This window comes from Girardinichthys multiradiatus, chromosome X (genome assembly GCF_021462225.1).
Source record: "Girardinichthys multiradiatus isolate DD_20200921_A chromosome X, DD_fGirMul_XY1, whole genome shotgun sequence".
Lineage (NCBI taxonomy): Eukaryota > Metazoa > Chordata > Actinopteri > Cyprinodontiformes > Goodeidae > Girardinichthys > Girardinichthys multiradiatus.
Genome location: NC_061817.1, coordinates 18,746,488 through 18,763,600, shown reverse-complemented (window position 1 = coordinate 18,763,600; position 17,113 = coordinate 18,746,488). Strand labels below are relative to the sequence as shown.

The following is a 17,113-nucleotide window of genomic DNA, read 5'->3' as shown; positions in this document are numbered from 1 at the left end:
AGAGGACAAATCATGCCTTTACATTCTTCCTTTTCACACTTAAATCATTCACTTGTGGTCTCTATAAAGTGGAACTGCAATGCTTTGGTCTGAACTCCTTGTTATTGTAGCTCCACAGGCTCCTCTTTTATCCCTGTTCTGTGTTCCAAACAAATGGTAAATGGACTGAACTTATATAGCGATTTCCAGTCATACAGACCGCTCAAAGCGCTTTACACTAGCACCACATTCACGAACGCTCACACATTCATACACCGATACACAGATCGGTAGGCAACTTGAGGTTAAGTGCCTTGCCCAGGGGCACATTGACATATGGCAGGAGGAAGCTGGAATCGAACCTGTATAATATGTCCCCCTTTAATATAAAAAAATAAACAATCATGAAAAGGTGACCTCTACCGCTTTTCCACCAACGCCGTTCGGTGATTTCAAGCCGTTGATGTGTGTTTCCACCGACAAAAAAGAGGTTCCAAAGTTCAAACTCTGGTTCAACTCTGGCACCGCAGAATATTTAGTTCTTCTGCGCAAACCGCAACGTCACCTGTGGGCGGGTCGAAGCTGCAGACAACATTAACTGTAGTTTATGGATGCTCTCTTTTTGCATTAGAAGGAACATTCTGTGCAGCTAAGCAAGCTCCGCTGTCTTACTACCAAGCTTCCCCCCCACTTTGTGTAACGTCCACTCTTGATGACTCATGCTTGGAAGGCACGTGAACTGAACCTGTTCAAGAACGAGAGTTCTTTCGATAGAAAAACGCTAATCATGTAGACAATTACAGCCAGTCACGACACGTCAGAACACTGTGAATTTCACCTGTTGATCTCAGTATAGTTAGAGCTTACTCATTTTTAAAGACTTCTGAGACTTTACTCTACATTGCTTTAAAATATAACTAGTAAAACAACCTAATAATGTTGAGTTATTGATCCGACGCCTTTGGTCTCATCTTGCTCTGCTGCTGACGCTGAAAGTGCGTTGCATCTCAGCTGATTTAAGCTGCAGAAATACTGTGAATGTTATTTATGTTTGTAAATTGCACCAATTCAGTTCAGCAAAATGTTATTGTGATTGTACATTAAACAATTAAATTCTACTTCTCTGGTGATGAATTGAAAACAAGACAGACGTGATTAAGCCACAAAATAAGTAACGATATCAAAAAAGAGGGCAAATACATATTTGTACACATACTGCCTATTAACACATACACACATGCTAATATGTATATACCTATGCATGCATGCATGGATGTACATATATAAATACTACACATATGTGTTGAAAACATAAAAGCTATTTTTTAAATCTAGAGGTACACGTTTTTAATGAGCTGAGGTGCCTCCTTAAGTGCAGGAAGATGAGAAGTTGGTGACCTAGATGTAAAAGGTCTCATATGATGTTAGTAGCATCCTGGTGACACCCAGTCGGTGATATCAGACTTATAGTACAGATGGGAATTGGCAGAAATTAGGTTTAGGGGAGATTTAACTGAGATGAATTTATACAGAAATGTAGACGTACAATGCTGGAGATACTCAACTATAAAATGCACAAAGATCTGCTTTGAAGGTTCAGGGTCATCTCAAAAGTATCACCCTGCTTAGTAGGACCACTTTGGGAGTAGAATTTCACCCCTGGAGATCTGTTTGGGCCTTTTGGTCAGTGCACTCTCAAAATGGTCTTAAAGGACATGAAAAACCCACAAAACGTCCCTAGCTTCTGGTCAGCATGCATTAGTCTTTTTTTATTGTCTCAGAGTTTAAAAATTATTGTTCAGACTGTGATCTAGCTATTAGATTTTTAAACACAAAAGTATTTTTTTGATCACAGCTCTATAGAACTACAAACTAAATGTCAAAATGTTTCCCGTCCTGTTTCAGAGTCCGACAGGAAGTAGAGGAAGTGAAGCAGAAAAGCAAAGATGAAGAAGATGTAAATCTCTTTTTTTTCCATCTGCACAACTGATTTTTTGTTTTTGTCCTAAGATAATGATTGTATTTCTGTGTTTTCCTTCCCACAGAGTGAGGTACCAACAGCTCAGAGGAAGCGCTTCACCAGAGTGGAAATGGCCAGAGTGCTGATGGAGAGGAACCAGTATAAGGAGCGGCTGATGGAGCTCCAGGAAGCTGTGAGGTGGACGGAGATGATCAGGTAACTAAATGAATGGATGAAGCTGTTTATTGTGTGTCTGTACACATAGGTCAACACTAAAGTGATCATGTCCTCACCTGCAGGGCTTCAAGAGAAAATCCAACTCTCACAGAAAAAAAGAGATCAAGCATCTGGCAGTTGTGAGTCCTTCTAAATGTACTTAATTGCATACGTCTTTAAGGACTTTACTCAGAAAACACTTCCAAGTCCTTCATGAAGCTAATTTTTCTTTAAACCCATAAATCTATTCTTTTCATTATCTATTCGTGGATTTGGTTTTGAAGGGGCAGCATTAGGTAAAGATGATTTGTTCTTGTTGAACCTTAAACTTTCCTTTACTGGCAAAGAACTGTTCCTGAGTATTTAATGTCTTTATCCAGTCTTTGCACTGAGTGGTTGTTATTACTAACTTCTTAGTGAATACTCTCCTTGTGTTCCTGGATCTTTCTTATCTCCTGCCTGCTCTGTGCCTTTTGGTGTTTTTTCTATTCTGTCTGCTCACAGGAAGCTGCAGGTACACCACATATACAAATGGTTTATAACTCCAGATTCACAAGTTTTAAATATAGATGCTTCAAAGAGATCAGTAGAGGCAATATTTAGACCTATCAGGATTAGTTTAGAAAGGAGAAGTGACAAAGAAATCCTAGGCAGATGTGTTTGATGTTTTATTTTTCCTTAGTTGGAATGAGATAATGAATGCACAGTCAATCACATCTGGTGTGATTTAAATTAGATTTTTTTTTTAATGCAGCAATTAATCAGTGGGAACTTCTTTAATTGGTTGTTTTATTATTAGTTTGACTGTAGAAAGATGTGATAGAAAGTGTTGAGTTAGACTACAACTCCTAGCATGCTTCCTTGTTTGTCGTGGTACAGTAAATGTTGGTGCTCCTTTACTGTCTGGTTGTTGACCCCCTACCTTGCTCTTCCCCTGCACTCCTTTGTTTGCTTTGTGTCCCTCTCGGCTTTCTGCAACCTCGCCGCCTGCAGCTTCAGCAGACTGTTTAGCTCCTCCTCCAGTTCCTCGGTGATGAAGACAGTGGAGGACCAGTCCAAGTTAAAGTACAACTCCCCAGGGAGCCTGGTGAAGCGGAGCAGCACTTTCTCCCAGTTCCCCACAGAGAAGTCCAAGATATTTGACTTCATGAATGAAGGGTGAGTGATGTATTGACATGCAGTGCATGGATACAGTGCATCTATTGGCTAAAGACGTGTCTCTCTCTTGGATCTTCATGTAGAACGGAGCAGTGCAGCTCGCCCTCGCATAAGGAGAAGAAGAAAGCCCAGTACCGACAGGTTAAGGCCCACATGCAAAAAGAGGACGGACGGGTCACTGTGCACGGCTGGAGCCTGCCGAGCAAACACAAGGTGTGAAATGTTGACACACTTTTGCATATATGATTTATATTTTTCTGTTTTTCAAAATAAAAATCTGAAAAGTGTGGTGTGGGTCCGTATTCAACCCCCCTGAGTTAATACTTAATACCCCTCGGCAAAATAGCTGAAATTAAGTCAGATTGAATAGAGAGCATCTGTGAAAGGCCTTCCCCTTTTTCATATTTCTATTTGTAAATAAAAAATGTAAACATTTTCTTTTCACCTCATAATAATGCACTATCTTGTGTTGACCTATCAAAATGAAAGGTCCCAGTAAAATGGAGGATTGTAGATGTAACTTGACAAAATGTGAAAGGATTATGAATCCCTTTCAAGGCAGTGTAGGACTGATTGTCATCGGTTGTCATGATGATCAACACAGTCTATTTTTTGATATGGTAACCTTGCATCACCTTGTTGTATGTAATTATCTTAACTATCTTAAAATTTGATTCATATTCGGGATTTTAGCATCAGTCCCTTCATTTGATGCTTCTCTATCTGCTTTTATTTCTGCAGGTTGTAAATGGGGGGCAGATGGAAAACAAAATGAATTTACCCGTACCTGTCTACCTGCGGCCTTTGGACCAGAAAGATGCTTCTATGAAGGTAGAGAGTTGCATAGCTGGAAAATGCGGAAATTTAAGCAGCACATTTCAGGACTTTTGGTGTATTTTATTGGATTTCTGAAGACACATTTGTCTGTTACTCAGCTGTGGTGCGCTGCAGGGGTCAACTTGTCTGGGGGTCGGAGGGTTCCCTCATCAGAAATGACAAAGCAGATAAAGGGCTCCCAGAGTAGCCTGGACCAGCTAGAGCAGGAGAACAAGGTAAGTATTTCATAGGTGTTTAATATGATGTTTAAATAGTAAATAAGAATGATTTTTAAAATTGTTTTCTGTTTGTGTAATTGCTTTAAAAAACAGGAAAAAGGGGAGAAGGAGCTGATTGTCCAGGATGAGATATCCAGTCGTGTATGGGTGTGCATGAGCACCAGTTCCTCCACTAAAGTTATGGTACTGGATGCCACACAGCCCACCGAGGTGCTTGACACCTTCTACGCCTGCAACACACATGTAGTCTGCATTGCTAGTGTACCTGGTAGGTTAAGGGGTCACACTTCATATTCAGTTTGATTTACGTTTAGTAGTTTGAAAAAAATGATCCTGTGTGTTACCTTCAGGTGTGTTAGATTCAGATTATCCTGCCGGGGAGGAGGTACCCCAGGAGCCGGAGGCCACCCAAGGGGACGGGGTTTCGCTGGCCGGCAGTGTGGCAAGTGTGGGCTCAACAGGCAGCGATGGAGCCGCGGCAGCTGAAGGCGTCACCGCCGTTCTTCAAACCGCAAGCTTAGGTGTCTCTGAGCAGCCAGCGGAGTACAGCGCCACTTCAGGCTCAGGTAGTTCATTGGAGGGAGCCGATTTATGTAAAATCTCAAATTTTTCAAACATCTTGAAGATCTTCTGCCTATAGTTCCCACAGTTTGCTCCATTAACAAGAAGTATATGACCTACCAGTATTTGTTTTGGCATTATTTATAGTATCAGACCTCCTTGATACAGAACGTAGACTAATTTGAAGGTTTGCTTTGCAGTCACAGTTGGAATTGGGAGATAGACCAATCATTATGCTGAGTCAAATTTGACCAGTCTTTTATTTTTATCTTATATTTTCTGAAAGCCCTTTATGCGCAGTGTCTGTATCTGTCTATTGGTCGCAAAATATCAAGTTTGTTGTTCTGCTACTGGACTGTGTAACTGATAAGATTAGTATATACTAAAGAGTAAATTAGTGGGTTTCAGTATCCAATATGGAAAGTATAAAATATGTAACTTTTTTTCATGATTGAAAAACATAAATATAGCGCAAAATAAACAAACATTCTCTTTATGATTATATAAAATGGTAATAATTGTTTAAATACAGAATTCAATATTTGAATTTGGATATCATTAAGTGCAGTTGAACAATAAATTAGTGAGCAATCTTGTAACTAAATAAATCATATATCCTATTTGTTTCAATTTGAATAAAATCTTAAAATGAATAAATAGATAAATAAATAAATAAATTATCTATAAATTATATATGTATCAATCAAATATGGGCATACTTTTTTATTTACCATATATGTATGTGAGTCTGTTTTAATGACAACATCATTTATTTTTACTTTAAATTTATCATTAATGATGTATTTCATACATTTTTGTCTACCTATAATAGTGCATTAATGTTAGGATTTCTTTATTTTTTTGAATTATGTCCCAAAAACATACAGGGGTAGGACAATGAAACTGAAACACCTGGTTTTAGACCACAATAATTTTATTAGTATGGTGTAGGGCCTCCTTTTGCAGCCAATACAGCATCAATTCGTCTTGGGAATGACATATACAAGTCCTGCACAGTGGTCAGAGGGATTTTAAGCCATTCTTCTTGCAGGATAGTGGCCAGGTCTCTACGTGATACTGGTGGAGGAAAACGTTTCCTGACTCGCTCCTCCAAAACACCCCAAAGTGGCTCAAAAATGTTTAGATCTGGTGACTGTGAAGGCCATGAGAGATGTTCAACTTCACTTTCATGTTCATCAAACCAATCTTTCACCAGTCTTGCTGTGTGTATTGGTGCATTGTCATCCTGATACACGGCACCACCTTCAGGATACAATGTTTGAACCATTGGATGGACATGGTCCTCAAGAATGGTTCGGTAGTCCTTGGCAGTGACGCGCCCATCTAGCACAAGTATTGGGCCAAGGGAATGCCATGATATGGTAGCCCAAACCATCACTGATCCACCCCCATGCTTCACTCTGGCCATGCAACAGTCTGGGTGGTACGCTTCTTTGGGGCTTCTCCACACCGTAACTCTCCTGGATGTGGGGAAAACAGTAAAGGTGGACTCATCAGAGAACAATACATGTTTCACATTGTCCACAGCCCAAGATTTGCGCTCCTTGAACCATTGAAACCGACGTTTGGCATTGGCATGAGTGACCAAAGGTTTGGCTATAGCAGCCCGGCCGTGTATATTGACCCTGTGGAGCTCCCGACGGACAGTTCTGGTGGAAACAGGAGAGTTGAGGTGCACATTTAATTCTGCCGTGATTTGGGCAGCCGTGGTTTTATGTTTTTTTGGATACAATCCAGGTTAGCACCCGAACATCCCTTTCAGACAGCTTCCTCTTGCGTCCACAGTTCATCCTGTTGGATGTGGTTCATCCTTCTTGGTGGTATGCTGACATTACCCTGGATACCGTGGCTCTTGATACATCACAAAGACTTGCTGTCTTGGTCACAGATGCGCCAGCAAGACGTGCACCAACAATTTGTCCTCTTTTGAACTCTGGTATGTCACCCATAATGTTGTGTGCATTTCAATATTTTGAGCAAAATTGTGCTCTTACCCTGCTAATTGAACCTTCACACTCTGCTCTTACTGGTGCAATGTACAATCAATGAAGACTGGCTACCAGGCTGGTCCAATTTAGCCATGAAACCTCCCACACTAAAATGACAGGTGTTTCAGTTTCATTGTCCAACCCCTGTATGTAGAATCAGTCAGTGGGTGGGGCTAACACTCCTGTCATTGTACTTTAGACCAATCAAATGTCCCGCCTGGACCACCCTGGACAGGTCGCCAGTCCATTGCAGGGCAAAACAGAAACACACAGGACCTTTTTACTGCAGGGCAACAGTTCTACCAGCTGCTAACCATCCAGCCAACAAAGGAACAAATACATTCTTAAATCATATAATCAAATTAAATAATAATATAGGTTTTTGCATAAATTAAACATGTAATGTAATTTCTTTTTACAATACTTTTTTTATTCTTGCATATGAAAAATATTTTGACAGTCCTACAAACATATGTCAGTCTGTTACTGTATATATATTTTTTTATTATTATTACATATATAAATAATTATTTAAGGATTTATTTATCAGAATGTGGCGGTTTTTACTCTGAGTTAATGGTATAGTAAAAGGGTTTGGTATAGCCTGTGGTTGTTTTGATGTGTTTACCTTTCAGATCCTTTTTTATGGTATGTCCCTGCTATGTCAGTTTTCTTTGTTCTGATTGATTACCTAGACATTTCTTGCTGTATTTGTGTGTAAACTCTTAACTTGTGTGATCGTCTCCCACCATATTCAGTGAACTAATAGCATAGCTGTTGCAACATTTGTGTTGTATAAATCTCTCTAGAGCTCTTGTGCTCCATCGTTCTTTGAGTTGTAAATTTGAAACAAGGATTCTTAAACTTTTCCCAGTAACTGATGCTGGGACAGTCGTTTAATTCTCAATTCCTACAGTTCAACTGTCCAGAGAGACAAGCCCAACAGAGGACGGGGTTCCTACAGCCGAAGAGGCAACAGAAGCGACAGAGGCCAACGCCGGTGTGGGTGAAGGAGAGGAAGATCAGGGAGCATATCCAAACCAGCCAGGAATTTACACAGAGCATGTGTTTACAGACCCTCTGGGGGTAGGGCCCACTGACTCCTGTCCTGCAGAGGCACAGAGGTGAGAATGATTAGCTCCGAAAAGGAGAGACAGTAAACCAACTACTCTGAAAGTATTCATAGATAAATTGATAATTTTGATACATCTGCTGATTTCTTTACATTCAGGGGCCTTGTGCAGGATGGTGAGCCTTCCCTGCCAGAAGTCATTGATACGTCCGATAGTGAAGTCCTGAGGATGAGCAGCGCTCTACCAACCATGTGGCTGGGAGCTCAGAACGGATGGTGAGCACTGCAGCCTCCACCAGAGGGCGCTGTTAGTTTTGGCTAAAATGAAGGGGCAGCTCCACCATTAATGAACAAGTTTATTGACGGAAAGTTATAATATGTGGTAATAAATGTAATCTGTTTAATGTTGCCATTGATATCATGATTTCCCTTGAAGTAATTATGACCTAGAGTACTTAATTATACATAGAAATCATCTACTAAAGTTCTGAATTTATCTGTCTCTTCATCCTAAAGCCTGTATGTGCACTCGTCTGTAGCACGATGGAGAAAGTGTCTCCATGCGATTAAGCTCAAAGACTCCATCCTCAGCGTTGTGTAAGTACAGTGTTAGATGTGCCACACCTACAGTACCATTCACACTTATTTCTGCTGATGGTGTATAAAATGTTTCGTATTAAACTAGTCTTTTTCTTTTATCTCTTACTAAAATATTTTAGAACAATTTATGTTTATTTTGACTACATTAATTCAAAGGGGAAAAAATCCCGCCATTAAAAAATCACTGATCCCACACCTACTGTCAGCCTTGCTTTTATTCTGTGCACCACTTCCTGTTACTATTGGACAGAAACCAGTATTCACAAGGTTAGAGGATACAGAAAAGGATGTTGGATCATTCCTTCTTTGCACTATCTCTGTCCAGAGTCCTTGGTCCTCTTCAGGTCAAATGTCCAGGTATTTTAAAGAGATGGGGATGCCAGGCACTTTTAACAAGGTTCCTAAAACCTTTGGAGGAGAAAATGGCCCACAGATCTTTGACAGGCATTGGATGCTTTTCCATATATTTGTCCTTTGTTACACACCAGACCCACCTGGAATGATTGTTGCCAAAAAGATCTTCGGTGTTACTTAGCAAATCAGAGTAGAGTTTTTCAAAGCACACGTTTACGCTTTCGCCGTCCTTCTCATTGTGTCCGGTGTCATGATTATCTTGGGTCCTTGACCTTGGCCTTGGTTCTCATAGTTTCAGGTGTTTTTAACCTTTTATTTATTGCTCCGACTGTAAGTGTGGGCGCTTCTAGAGGAGGGCAACGAGCTGCTTTATTTGAACCGCTTGCTCTCTTGTCTTTCCCATTTTGAAGAATGGCTAATAGATATATAGAGGCTTATGTGTCATATTCATATCCTGTGCAATCAGGAAGTCATCGATTTTTTATTGAGTGTTCCTAGGCGTTTACAGTATCAATCTGGAAAAGTAAAGTGGAAATTGGAAAGATGTTTTCAGTTTCCTAAATTGTACAGGAAATGTTCGAGGAAATTTGGTTTTATTAAAAAAACAAATGTTTGTTAGTATGGATTGTTTTCCTCCTCTGAAATGTGCTCAGATTTAAGGCTGGGTTTTTATGTTTTGTTGTGCTTAACATAATGGTACAGCAATTAACTATCAACTTTTTTTAAAGCTTTTTAAACAACTTTAGAAGTGCTGATAATTGTTAAGGGTACAGTAACACAGAAAACATGTCTAACGGATGTGCTTTGCTTGTTGCAGACACGTTAAAGGGAGGGTGTTGGTAGCTTTGGCTGATGGGACCTTAGCAATTTTTCACAGAGGCGCCGGTAAGTGTGCAACATGCAGCTTCTGAAGTCAAAAAACATCACCAAGAGTTTAATATTCATTTTGTCTTTTGATCATATTGAATTTCTTATGTAATTTTTTAGCAAAAACTATGTCTCATTTTGATGATTTTGCCTTTTTTTACTCTGTTGTTGCTTTTTTCAGAAGGTCAGTGGGATCTGACCAACTACCACCTGTTGGATCTGGGGCGGCCACACCACTCCATCCGCTGCATGACGGTGGTCCATGACAAGGTGTGGTGTGGCTACAGAAATAAGATCTACGTTATTCAGCCCAAAGCCATGAGGATAGAGGTACACTAGTTCTTTGAATCCTGTTTCAGTTAGCACAACATAGGCAACATTTGACATTTATTGTTGTATTTCACTTTTAAGAAGTCATTTGATGCTCATCCTCGCAAAGAGAGTCAGGTGCGCCAGCTGGCCTGGGTCGGAGACGGTATCTGGGTGTCCATCCGACTGGATTCAACGCTGCGCTTGTTTCATGCCCACACCTACCAGCACCTGCAAGACGTGGACATTGAGCCTTACGTCAGCAAAATGCTGGGTATGACTGCTGTTTAGAACCCAGATTAGTTGTTACATGAGACCATATAAAAGTTATTTGAGGTCATGTTTATTACTCCAGAAAACTGTAATTAAAGTTTTATTTTCTGTGTTTTTACGAGATTCTGAACTCATTTCACTCTTGTTTCGACTCGGTCCCTTTCCAGGTACTGGTAAACTTGGCTTCTCTTTCGTAAGAATCACAGCTCTGGTGGTTTCCTGCAACCGACTATGGGTGGGGACAGGAAATGGAGTCATCATCTCCATCCCATTATCTGAAGGTCCCACAAGCCTACATTACATAATTACCCGAAAGGTGTATAATGTTGATTTAGAGTAAAAATACACACCTCCAGATGGCAACAGCATCAACAAAAATATGCTGAATCTCACAAAAGGCCTTCAATTTTAATTTATTGCATTTGTAGCATGAAGTTAGCATTTTTAGTATTTTGCTCTTCAACATACGCTCTGTTTGGATATGACTTGTTGATAATTTGACTTGTAACATATTTCATTGAAGTTCCAGTTCAGGGTGTGTAGGGAAACCTTCTTCTGCATCTAATGTTTTACAGCTGCTAGGGATATCTAAGCAGAACATGCAGAGCACATCACAGCCTAGGCACTGCAGCAGCCAGCAGGGTCCCTCTGTTATTGTAAAGAAAACGCATGTTCCTCAATGCAACAACAAAAACAATCTACACCCACAGTTTTGCAAACCATTCACATAAAAATAAGCAATAATTTTTAAAATCTGCTGTTGAGATGCGAATGACAGGTATCAACAGTGGAGTTACGTTTGACCGGGATACCTATATGTTTTCACCTTCCTGCCCTGCTTTTCTAGCCACTCTGTTTATTCTATTTGACTGTCTGTAATACAGGTCCTTCTCAAAATATTAGCATATTGTGATAAAGTTCATTATTTTCCATAATGTCATGATGAAAATTTAACATTCATATATTTTAGATTCATTGCACACTAACTGAAATATTTCAGGTCTTTTATTGTCTTAATACGGATGATTTTGGCATACAGCTCATGAAAACCCAAAATTCCTATCTCACAAAATTAGCATATCATTAAAAGGGTCTCTAACGAGCTATGAACCTAATCATCTGAATCAACGAGTTAACTCTAAACACCTGTAAAGATTCCTGAGGCCTTTAAAACTCCCAGCCTGGTTCATCACTCAAACCCCAATCATGGGTAAGACTGCCGACCTGACTGCTGTCCAGAAGGCCACTATTGACACCCTCAAGCAAGAGGGTAAGACACAGAAAGACATTTCTGAACGAATAGGCTGTTCCCAGAGTGCTGTATCAAGGCACCTCAGTGGGAAGTCTGTGGGAAGGAAAAAGTGTAGCAGAAAACGCTGCACAACGAGAAGAGGTGACCGGACCCTGAGGAAGATTGTGGAGAAGGGCCGATTCCAGACCTTGGGGGACCTGCGGAAGCAGTGGACTGAGTCTGGAGTAGAAACATCCAGAGCCACCGTGCACAGGCGTGTGCAGGAAATGGGCTACAGGTGCCGCATTCCCCAGGTCAAGCCTCTTTTGAACCAGAAACAGCGGCAGAAGCGCCTGACCTGGGCTACATAGAAGCACCACTGGACTGTTGCTCAGTGGTCCAAAGTACTTTTTTCGGATGAAAGCAAATTCTGCATGTCATTCGGAAATCAAGGTGCCAGAGTCTGGAGGAAGACTGGGGAGAAGGAATGCCAAAATGCCAGAAGTCCAGTGTCAAGTACCCACAGTCAGTGATGGTCTGGGGTGCCGTGTCAGCTGCTGGTGTTGGTCCACTGTGTTTTATCAAGGGCAGGGTCAATGCAGCTAGCTATCAGGAGATTTTGGAGCACTTCATGCTTCCATCTGCTGAAAAGCTTATGGAGATGAAGATTTCATTTTTCAGCACGACCTGGCACCTGCTCACAGTGCCAAAACCACTGGTAAATGGTTTACTGACCATGGTATCACTGTGCTCAATTGGCCTGCCAACTCTCCTGACCTGAACCCCATAGAGAATCTGTGGGATATTGTGAAGAGAACGTTGAGAGACTCAAGACCCAACACTCTGGATGAGCTAAAGGCCGCTATCGAAGCATCCTGGGCCTCCATAAGACCTCAGCAGTGCCACAGGCTGATTGCCTCCATGCCACGCCTCATTGAAGCAGTCATTTCTGCCAAAGGATTCCTGACCAAGTATTGAGTGCATAACTGTACATGATATTTGAAGGTTGACGTTTTTTGTATTAAAACACTTTTCTTTTATTGGTCGGATGAAATATGCTAATTTTGTGAGATAGGAATTTTGGGTTTTCATGAGCTGTATGCCAAAATCATCTGTATTAAGACAATAAAAGACCTGAAATATTTCAGTTAGTGTGCAATGAATCTAAAATATATGAATGTTAAATTTTCATCATGACATTATGGAAAATAATGAACTTTATCACAATATGCTAATATTTTGAGAAGGACCTGTATATATTTCCTCTAAAACAAGGTCAGATGGTACAGAGATGATTAACATCCCGGGTAAAACATGTAGAATATAGGAATCTTTTCCATGCACACTGTTGTCTCTAATTCACTGGAACTGAACTCTTCATGTTTACTTTAATCAAGGCCCTTTTATTATCCAGATTACTTGAAATAGGGGTGATGCACAGATTTTAATATCAGCAGGCGTTGTTAACATATTTCTCTCTTGTTTCTTTAGCTAACCAAGAGCTGACGAGGCAGATCTTGGTATGAAACGACTATCAGATGTATATTTTAATCTGCTTGCATGTTGTCTTCATTCTGCTTCAATACTTTGCTCCTTTTACTTCGGCTCTAACTGAAAGGTATAAATAATGAGTTAGTTTGATCATCAATATATGTCAGAGCAAAAGCTCTCCTGTAACTCCAGGATATATTATTTTATGCCTTTTATTATTTATATTTTAACATATCTTTCTTGCAATTCTTTTATGCTTATTCTTTGTTATTTTCTTTCTGTTTTTTCTTTGATGCCATGTAAAGCACTTTCGATTGCCTTGTGTATGAATGGTGCTATAGAAATAAACTTGCTTTGCCTTATTAGAACTTCTATTGATACGTTTAATGATAAGTTGTGTCACTTAAAACAAACGTGGGTTTCCCATCCTTTTCTGTAATCTTTCATTATAAAGTGTTTGACATATTACAATTTCTAGCTGAACTTTGGTTTCTGAGGTTTTCCTGATTAACAGTGATCAGGGTATATCAGTAGGTAGTCAGCAGAAAAAGTCTGGAAGAATTATTTTCACAGCTGTAGTTTTAGTTTGGTGGATGAGATGATATTGCATTTGTGTCTTGTCTTTTTTTATTCTGTTCCCGGGCTCTTTGTTCTTATCAAGCTGTAAGTCAGCTAAAATAATCATAGATTAACTAAAAAGTCTTTCTGGACTGCTTCTTATTTGGCTTTCTGTCCCAGGTCAAGCGATGCCACCTCCGGGCAGTGCAGATTCAGGTTCTGATGATCCTCCATCTGAATCCTCAGACACAGCAACCTCTGAACCCAAAACATACCTGGTCATGAGCGGAGGAGAAGGTTACATTGACTTTAGAATCGGTGGGTCCAACACACTTCATGTACAGGGAGCTCCTAAATGTCTGCACACCCCTGTTATGATGCCAGGTTTTGATTTGATTGTTTCTCAGTTGAATTGTCCAGAATTAATGTCTCATTATGTGCGGAAAAGGTTTTGAAAAGATTTGTCTTCGACTATTGTTTTTACATTTCCACAACCTGGCATTTTACCAGGCATGTGCACGTTTCGTACACAGTGGAGATACAAATTTAAGGTCGAGAGAAACAGCGGATGTCTCACCTGCTTACTGTGATGCAACGCCGTTTGCTTGACTCATCTACCTCCTCCTCAGGCGATGAAGGCAGCGAGCTGGACGGTTTATCCGAGCAGGCCAGCAGCCAGCCGGTGGCGCCCGCCAAGGCCGAGCGAAGCCACCTCATCGTCTGGCAGGTTGCCACCCCTCATGAGTGAAAAACATCGCAGATTGCTGCATCAGCCGCGGGGCCCTCCAGCAAGCCCGCATGTCCCGCTTCGTTTTTTTTTTTTTTTTTTTTCCACTATCCTCTTTGCCTGAGTAAACAACTTCTTTGTAAAGAAAACAAAATGACAACAACAAAAAATACTAATTATTTTTATTCAGTGTTTTGTACCATTTTATTCCTTATGAATTTAAAACCAGGAAGCTCATGTTTATGTTAACGTAAAAGAAACCGTCCAGATGTCCGCGCTGCTGAGTTGCACTTCAGCATGATTAGTCCGATCATGTTAATGTTTACCTAAAGGGTTTGAAAATGAAAGGTAAAAGGGATATTTTAGTAGTTTTCTGTTAAGTAAAGCCTTTTTTTCTGCATAATTAGAATCAAACCTAATGGGAATAAACCTTGTTTCAGAGACTGTTTTATCATCTAGGTTGCCACATGAAGAAACATCCATGCACTTTGGTAAGGTTTCCTTGTGAATAGAAGAACCAGGTTAGCATTAGTTTGCATGAGGAAGTCCTGTGTCCTCACTAAAATATGTGCTCGGCCACCCTGGAGCTAAACCTCCATCCCATTGGTGAAAAAACATGGCCGCCGGTGCCGTCAGCTCACTGCTTCCTGTTTGCTTCAGCTCAATGGCACTTTAAAATGTTAAATGTTAGTCACATAATAAAGTCTGGAGGAATACAAGTGTAAGTAATGTAATCTACTGTGTCCTGATTCTATGAAGGGAGAATTAAAAGGTTCAAATTTTTGTTTGCTAGGATTTTACAGTAACCAAATGTTGGAGGAAGAAGACGAAAGGTCATGACTCTTTTTTTATTTGCTAGTCGAGGGATTTTTGAGTTAATTGGTTGTATTAGATTTTATTACAGGGGACCACACAACACTAAAGAGAGTCTCCCATTATTTCTCCTTCTCTCTTGTTTTTTTATTTGTCCTTGTACTGAAGGTCTTAAAGGCAATTATGAAGTTTTTATTGTTATTTTGACATTTTGAGTTCCTTTGGGAGCTACTTAATGAAATGAGTGTTTTAATGACTGACTGTAATATGATAGCAAGATGGCTGTACGATTTCAGATGTTTTAATTTGTTTTTATATCAAAAGAGCGGGGGCCAAGTTTGATCCCAAGTCCATTTCATAGCAGTAACGTTATATTGTGTGTGTGTGCCATTCCAGTATTTATTTTCTCCTTTGTTAAGGAGCCCATTTGGGCTCAGAATGTAACTTTCTACATGAACAAAATATCATAGGAGGCTATTGTAAACAACATAGTCCAATGAGTTTACATGATTGTTAATAATGGTTAAATAAAATAGATTAATGCAAACAATTGTGTGTGTGTGTGTGTGTGTGTTGTTTTAAAGAAACAACTAGCATCTATTGCTTATTGCCACCTTGTTGGATGGAACGGACATGAATATACTTGTTTTTGTGAGTTTGTATCAAAGGTTTTATGTTGGGGTCTGAATGCTATGCTTTTTGTGTCACACTTTAATATTTCAGATCATTCAACAAATTTAAACCTTAAACAAAAATAATCTGAGTAAATACAAATTATTAAGGAAAAAGGATATCTAAACCGACCAGGCTTCTATAAGAAAAGTAATTGTCCTCTTGTTAAACGATTAGGGTTACAAATGTGATTAACCAGTTTTTAGGTTCAATTTCTAGATCCACACCCAGGTCTTATTACTTCTAGACCTGTAGAATCAAGTCACTTAAATGGGACTTGCCTGACTGCATGAAGTAGGTTAAAGATCTGTAAAGGTCTGTGACATATATACATTTTCAAAAGGTTACAAAGCCACTTCTAAGGTTTTTGGCGTCCACAGAACCACAGTGAAAGACATTATCCACAAATAGCGTAAACAAAAGAGTTGTAAACTTTCCCATGCCCTAGCAAGATTACTCCAAGAACGGATCAATGACTCCTCCAGGATGTCAGGAAAGAACTCAGAACATCTAAAGCATCTACATTGCTGCTTCAGGGCATGAATGACTTCCTGTAATTGATGGAAACATGAATTGTGCTCTCTCCAAGATACAGGTCCTTCTCAAAATATTAGCATATTCATATATTTTAGATTCATTGCACTCTAACTGAAATATTTCAGTTAGTGTGCAATGAATCTAAAATATATGAATGCTAAATTTTCATCATGACATTATGGAAAATAATAAACTTTATCACAATATGCTAATATTTTGAGAAGGACCTGTAAATCCAGAATGCATAATATTTTAATTTCATCATGTTGAGTTTTTTGCTACTAATCCATAATGTACTGTTTCCCCTGGGAAAGATGAGAACATGCCACAAAAGTAAAACAGATGTGTTTTATATATTTAATCACGAAATAACTCCCCACAAAAACGTACCCATATCTACAGTCTATAAGAATAAGAAAAAAGAATAGGAACTCAGCTTTACATTACCGTCTCACACAGTGAGGAAGGCGAGGTAAAGAAAAAAAAAAAATCCCCAAAGCTCATTGTTTTAGACCTGCAGCAGATTTGTAAATGTGAAATTATGCTACTGCAACAAAAGAGGAACTTATTTTAAAATAATAGCATTTTAACATGGTTTTCAAGAGTGCGTAGGACACTGTGTGAAATAATGTCTACCACAAGGTGGTGCTATATGCTTTGTTTTGCTGATT

General features: G+C 39.7%; 2 protein-coding genes across 2 annotated transcripts in view; both read left to right on the top strand.

Annotated features, from left to right (window-relative positions):
* LOC124862860 (C-Jun-amino-terminal kinase-interacting protein 4-like) overlaps window positions 1-11,340 on the top strand; it is a 45,226-nt gene extending 33,886 nt beyond the window's left edge. Inside the window, 16 exon segments of the mRNA XM_047357040.1 lie at window positions 1,885-1,936; window positions 2,025-2,155; window positions 2,239-2,295; window positions 3,149-3,313; window positions 3,397-3,526; window positions 4,055-4,144; window positions 4,249-4,365; window positions 4,462-4,636; window positions 4,719-4,934; window positions 7,855-8,062; window positions 8,170-8,286; window positions 8,527-8,607; window positions 9,782-9,849; window positions 10,013-10,161; window positions 10,243-10,414; window positions 10,581-11,340. Coding sequence (XP_047212996.1) covers window positions 1,885-1,936; window positions 2,025-2,155; window positions 2,239-2,295; window positions 3,149-3,313; window positions 3,397-3,526; window positions 4,055-4,144; window positions 4,249-4,365; window positions 4,462-4,636; window positions 4,719-4,934; window positions 7,855-8,062; window positions 8,170-8,286; window positions 8,527-8,607; window positions 9,782-9,849; window positions 10,013-10,161; window positions 10,243-10,414; window positions 10,581-10,753 — 2,101 coding nt within the window. The 3' untranslated portion in view covers window positions 10,754-11,340.
* A 1,909-nt stretch (window positions 11,341-13,249) lies between these two features.
* Window positions 13,250-15,783, top strand: LOC124862861 (C-Jun-amino-terminal kinase-interacting protein 4-like). The gene is made up of 2 exons (XM_047357041.1): window positions 13,250-14,011; window positions 14,323-15,783. The coding sequence occupies exons 1-2, from the start codon at window positions 13,882-13,884 to the stop codon at window positions 14,439-14,441; spliced, it is 249 nt and encodes an 82-aa protein (XP_047212997.1). The 5' UTR covers window positions 13,250-13,881; the 3' UTR covers window positions 14,442-15,783.
* Window positions 15,784-17,113: the final 1,330 nt, after the last annotated feature.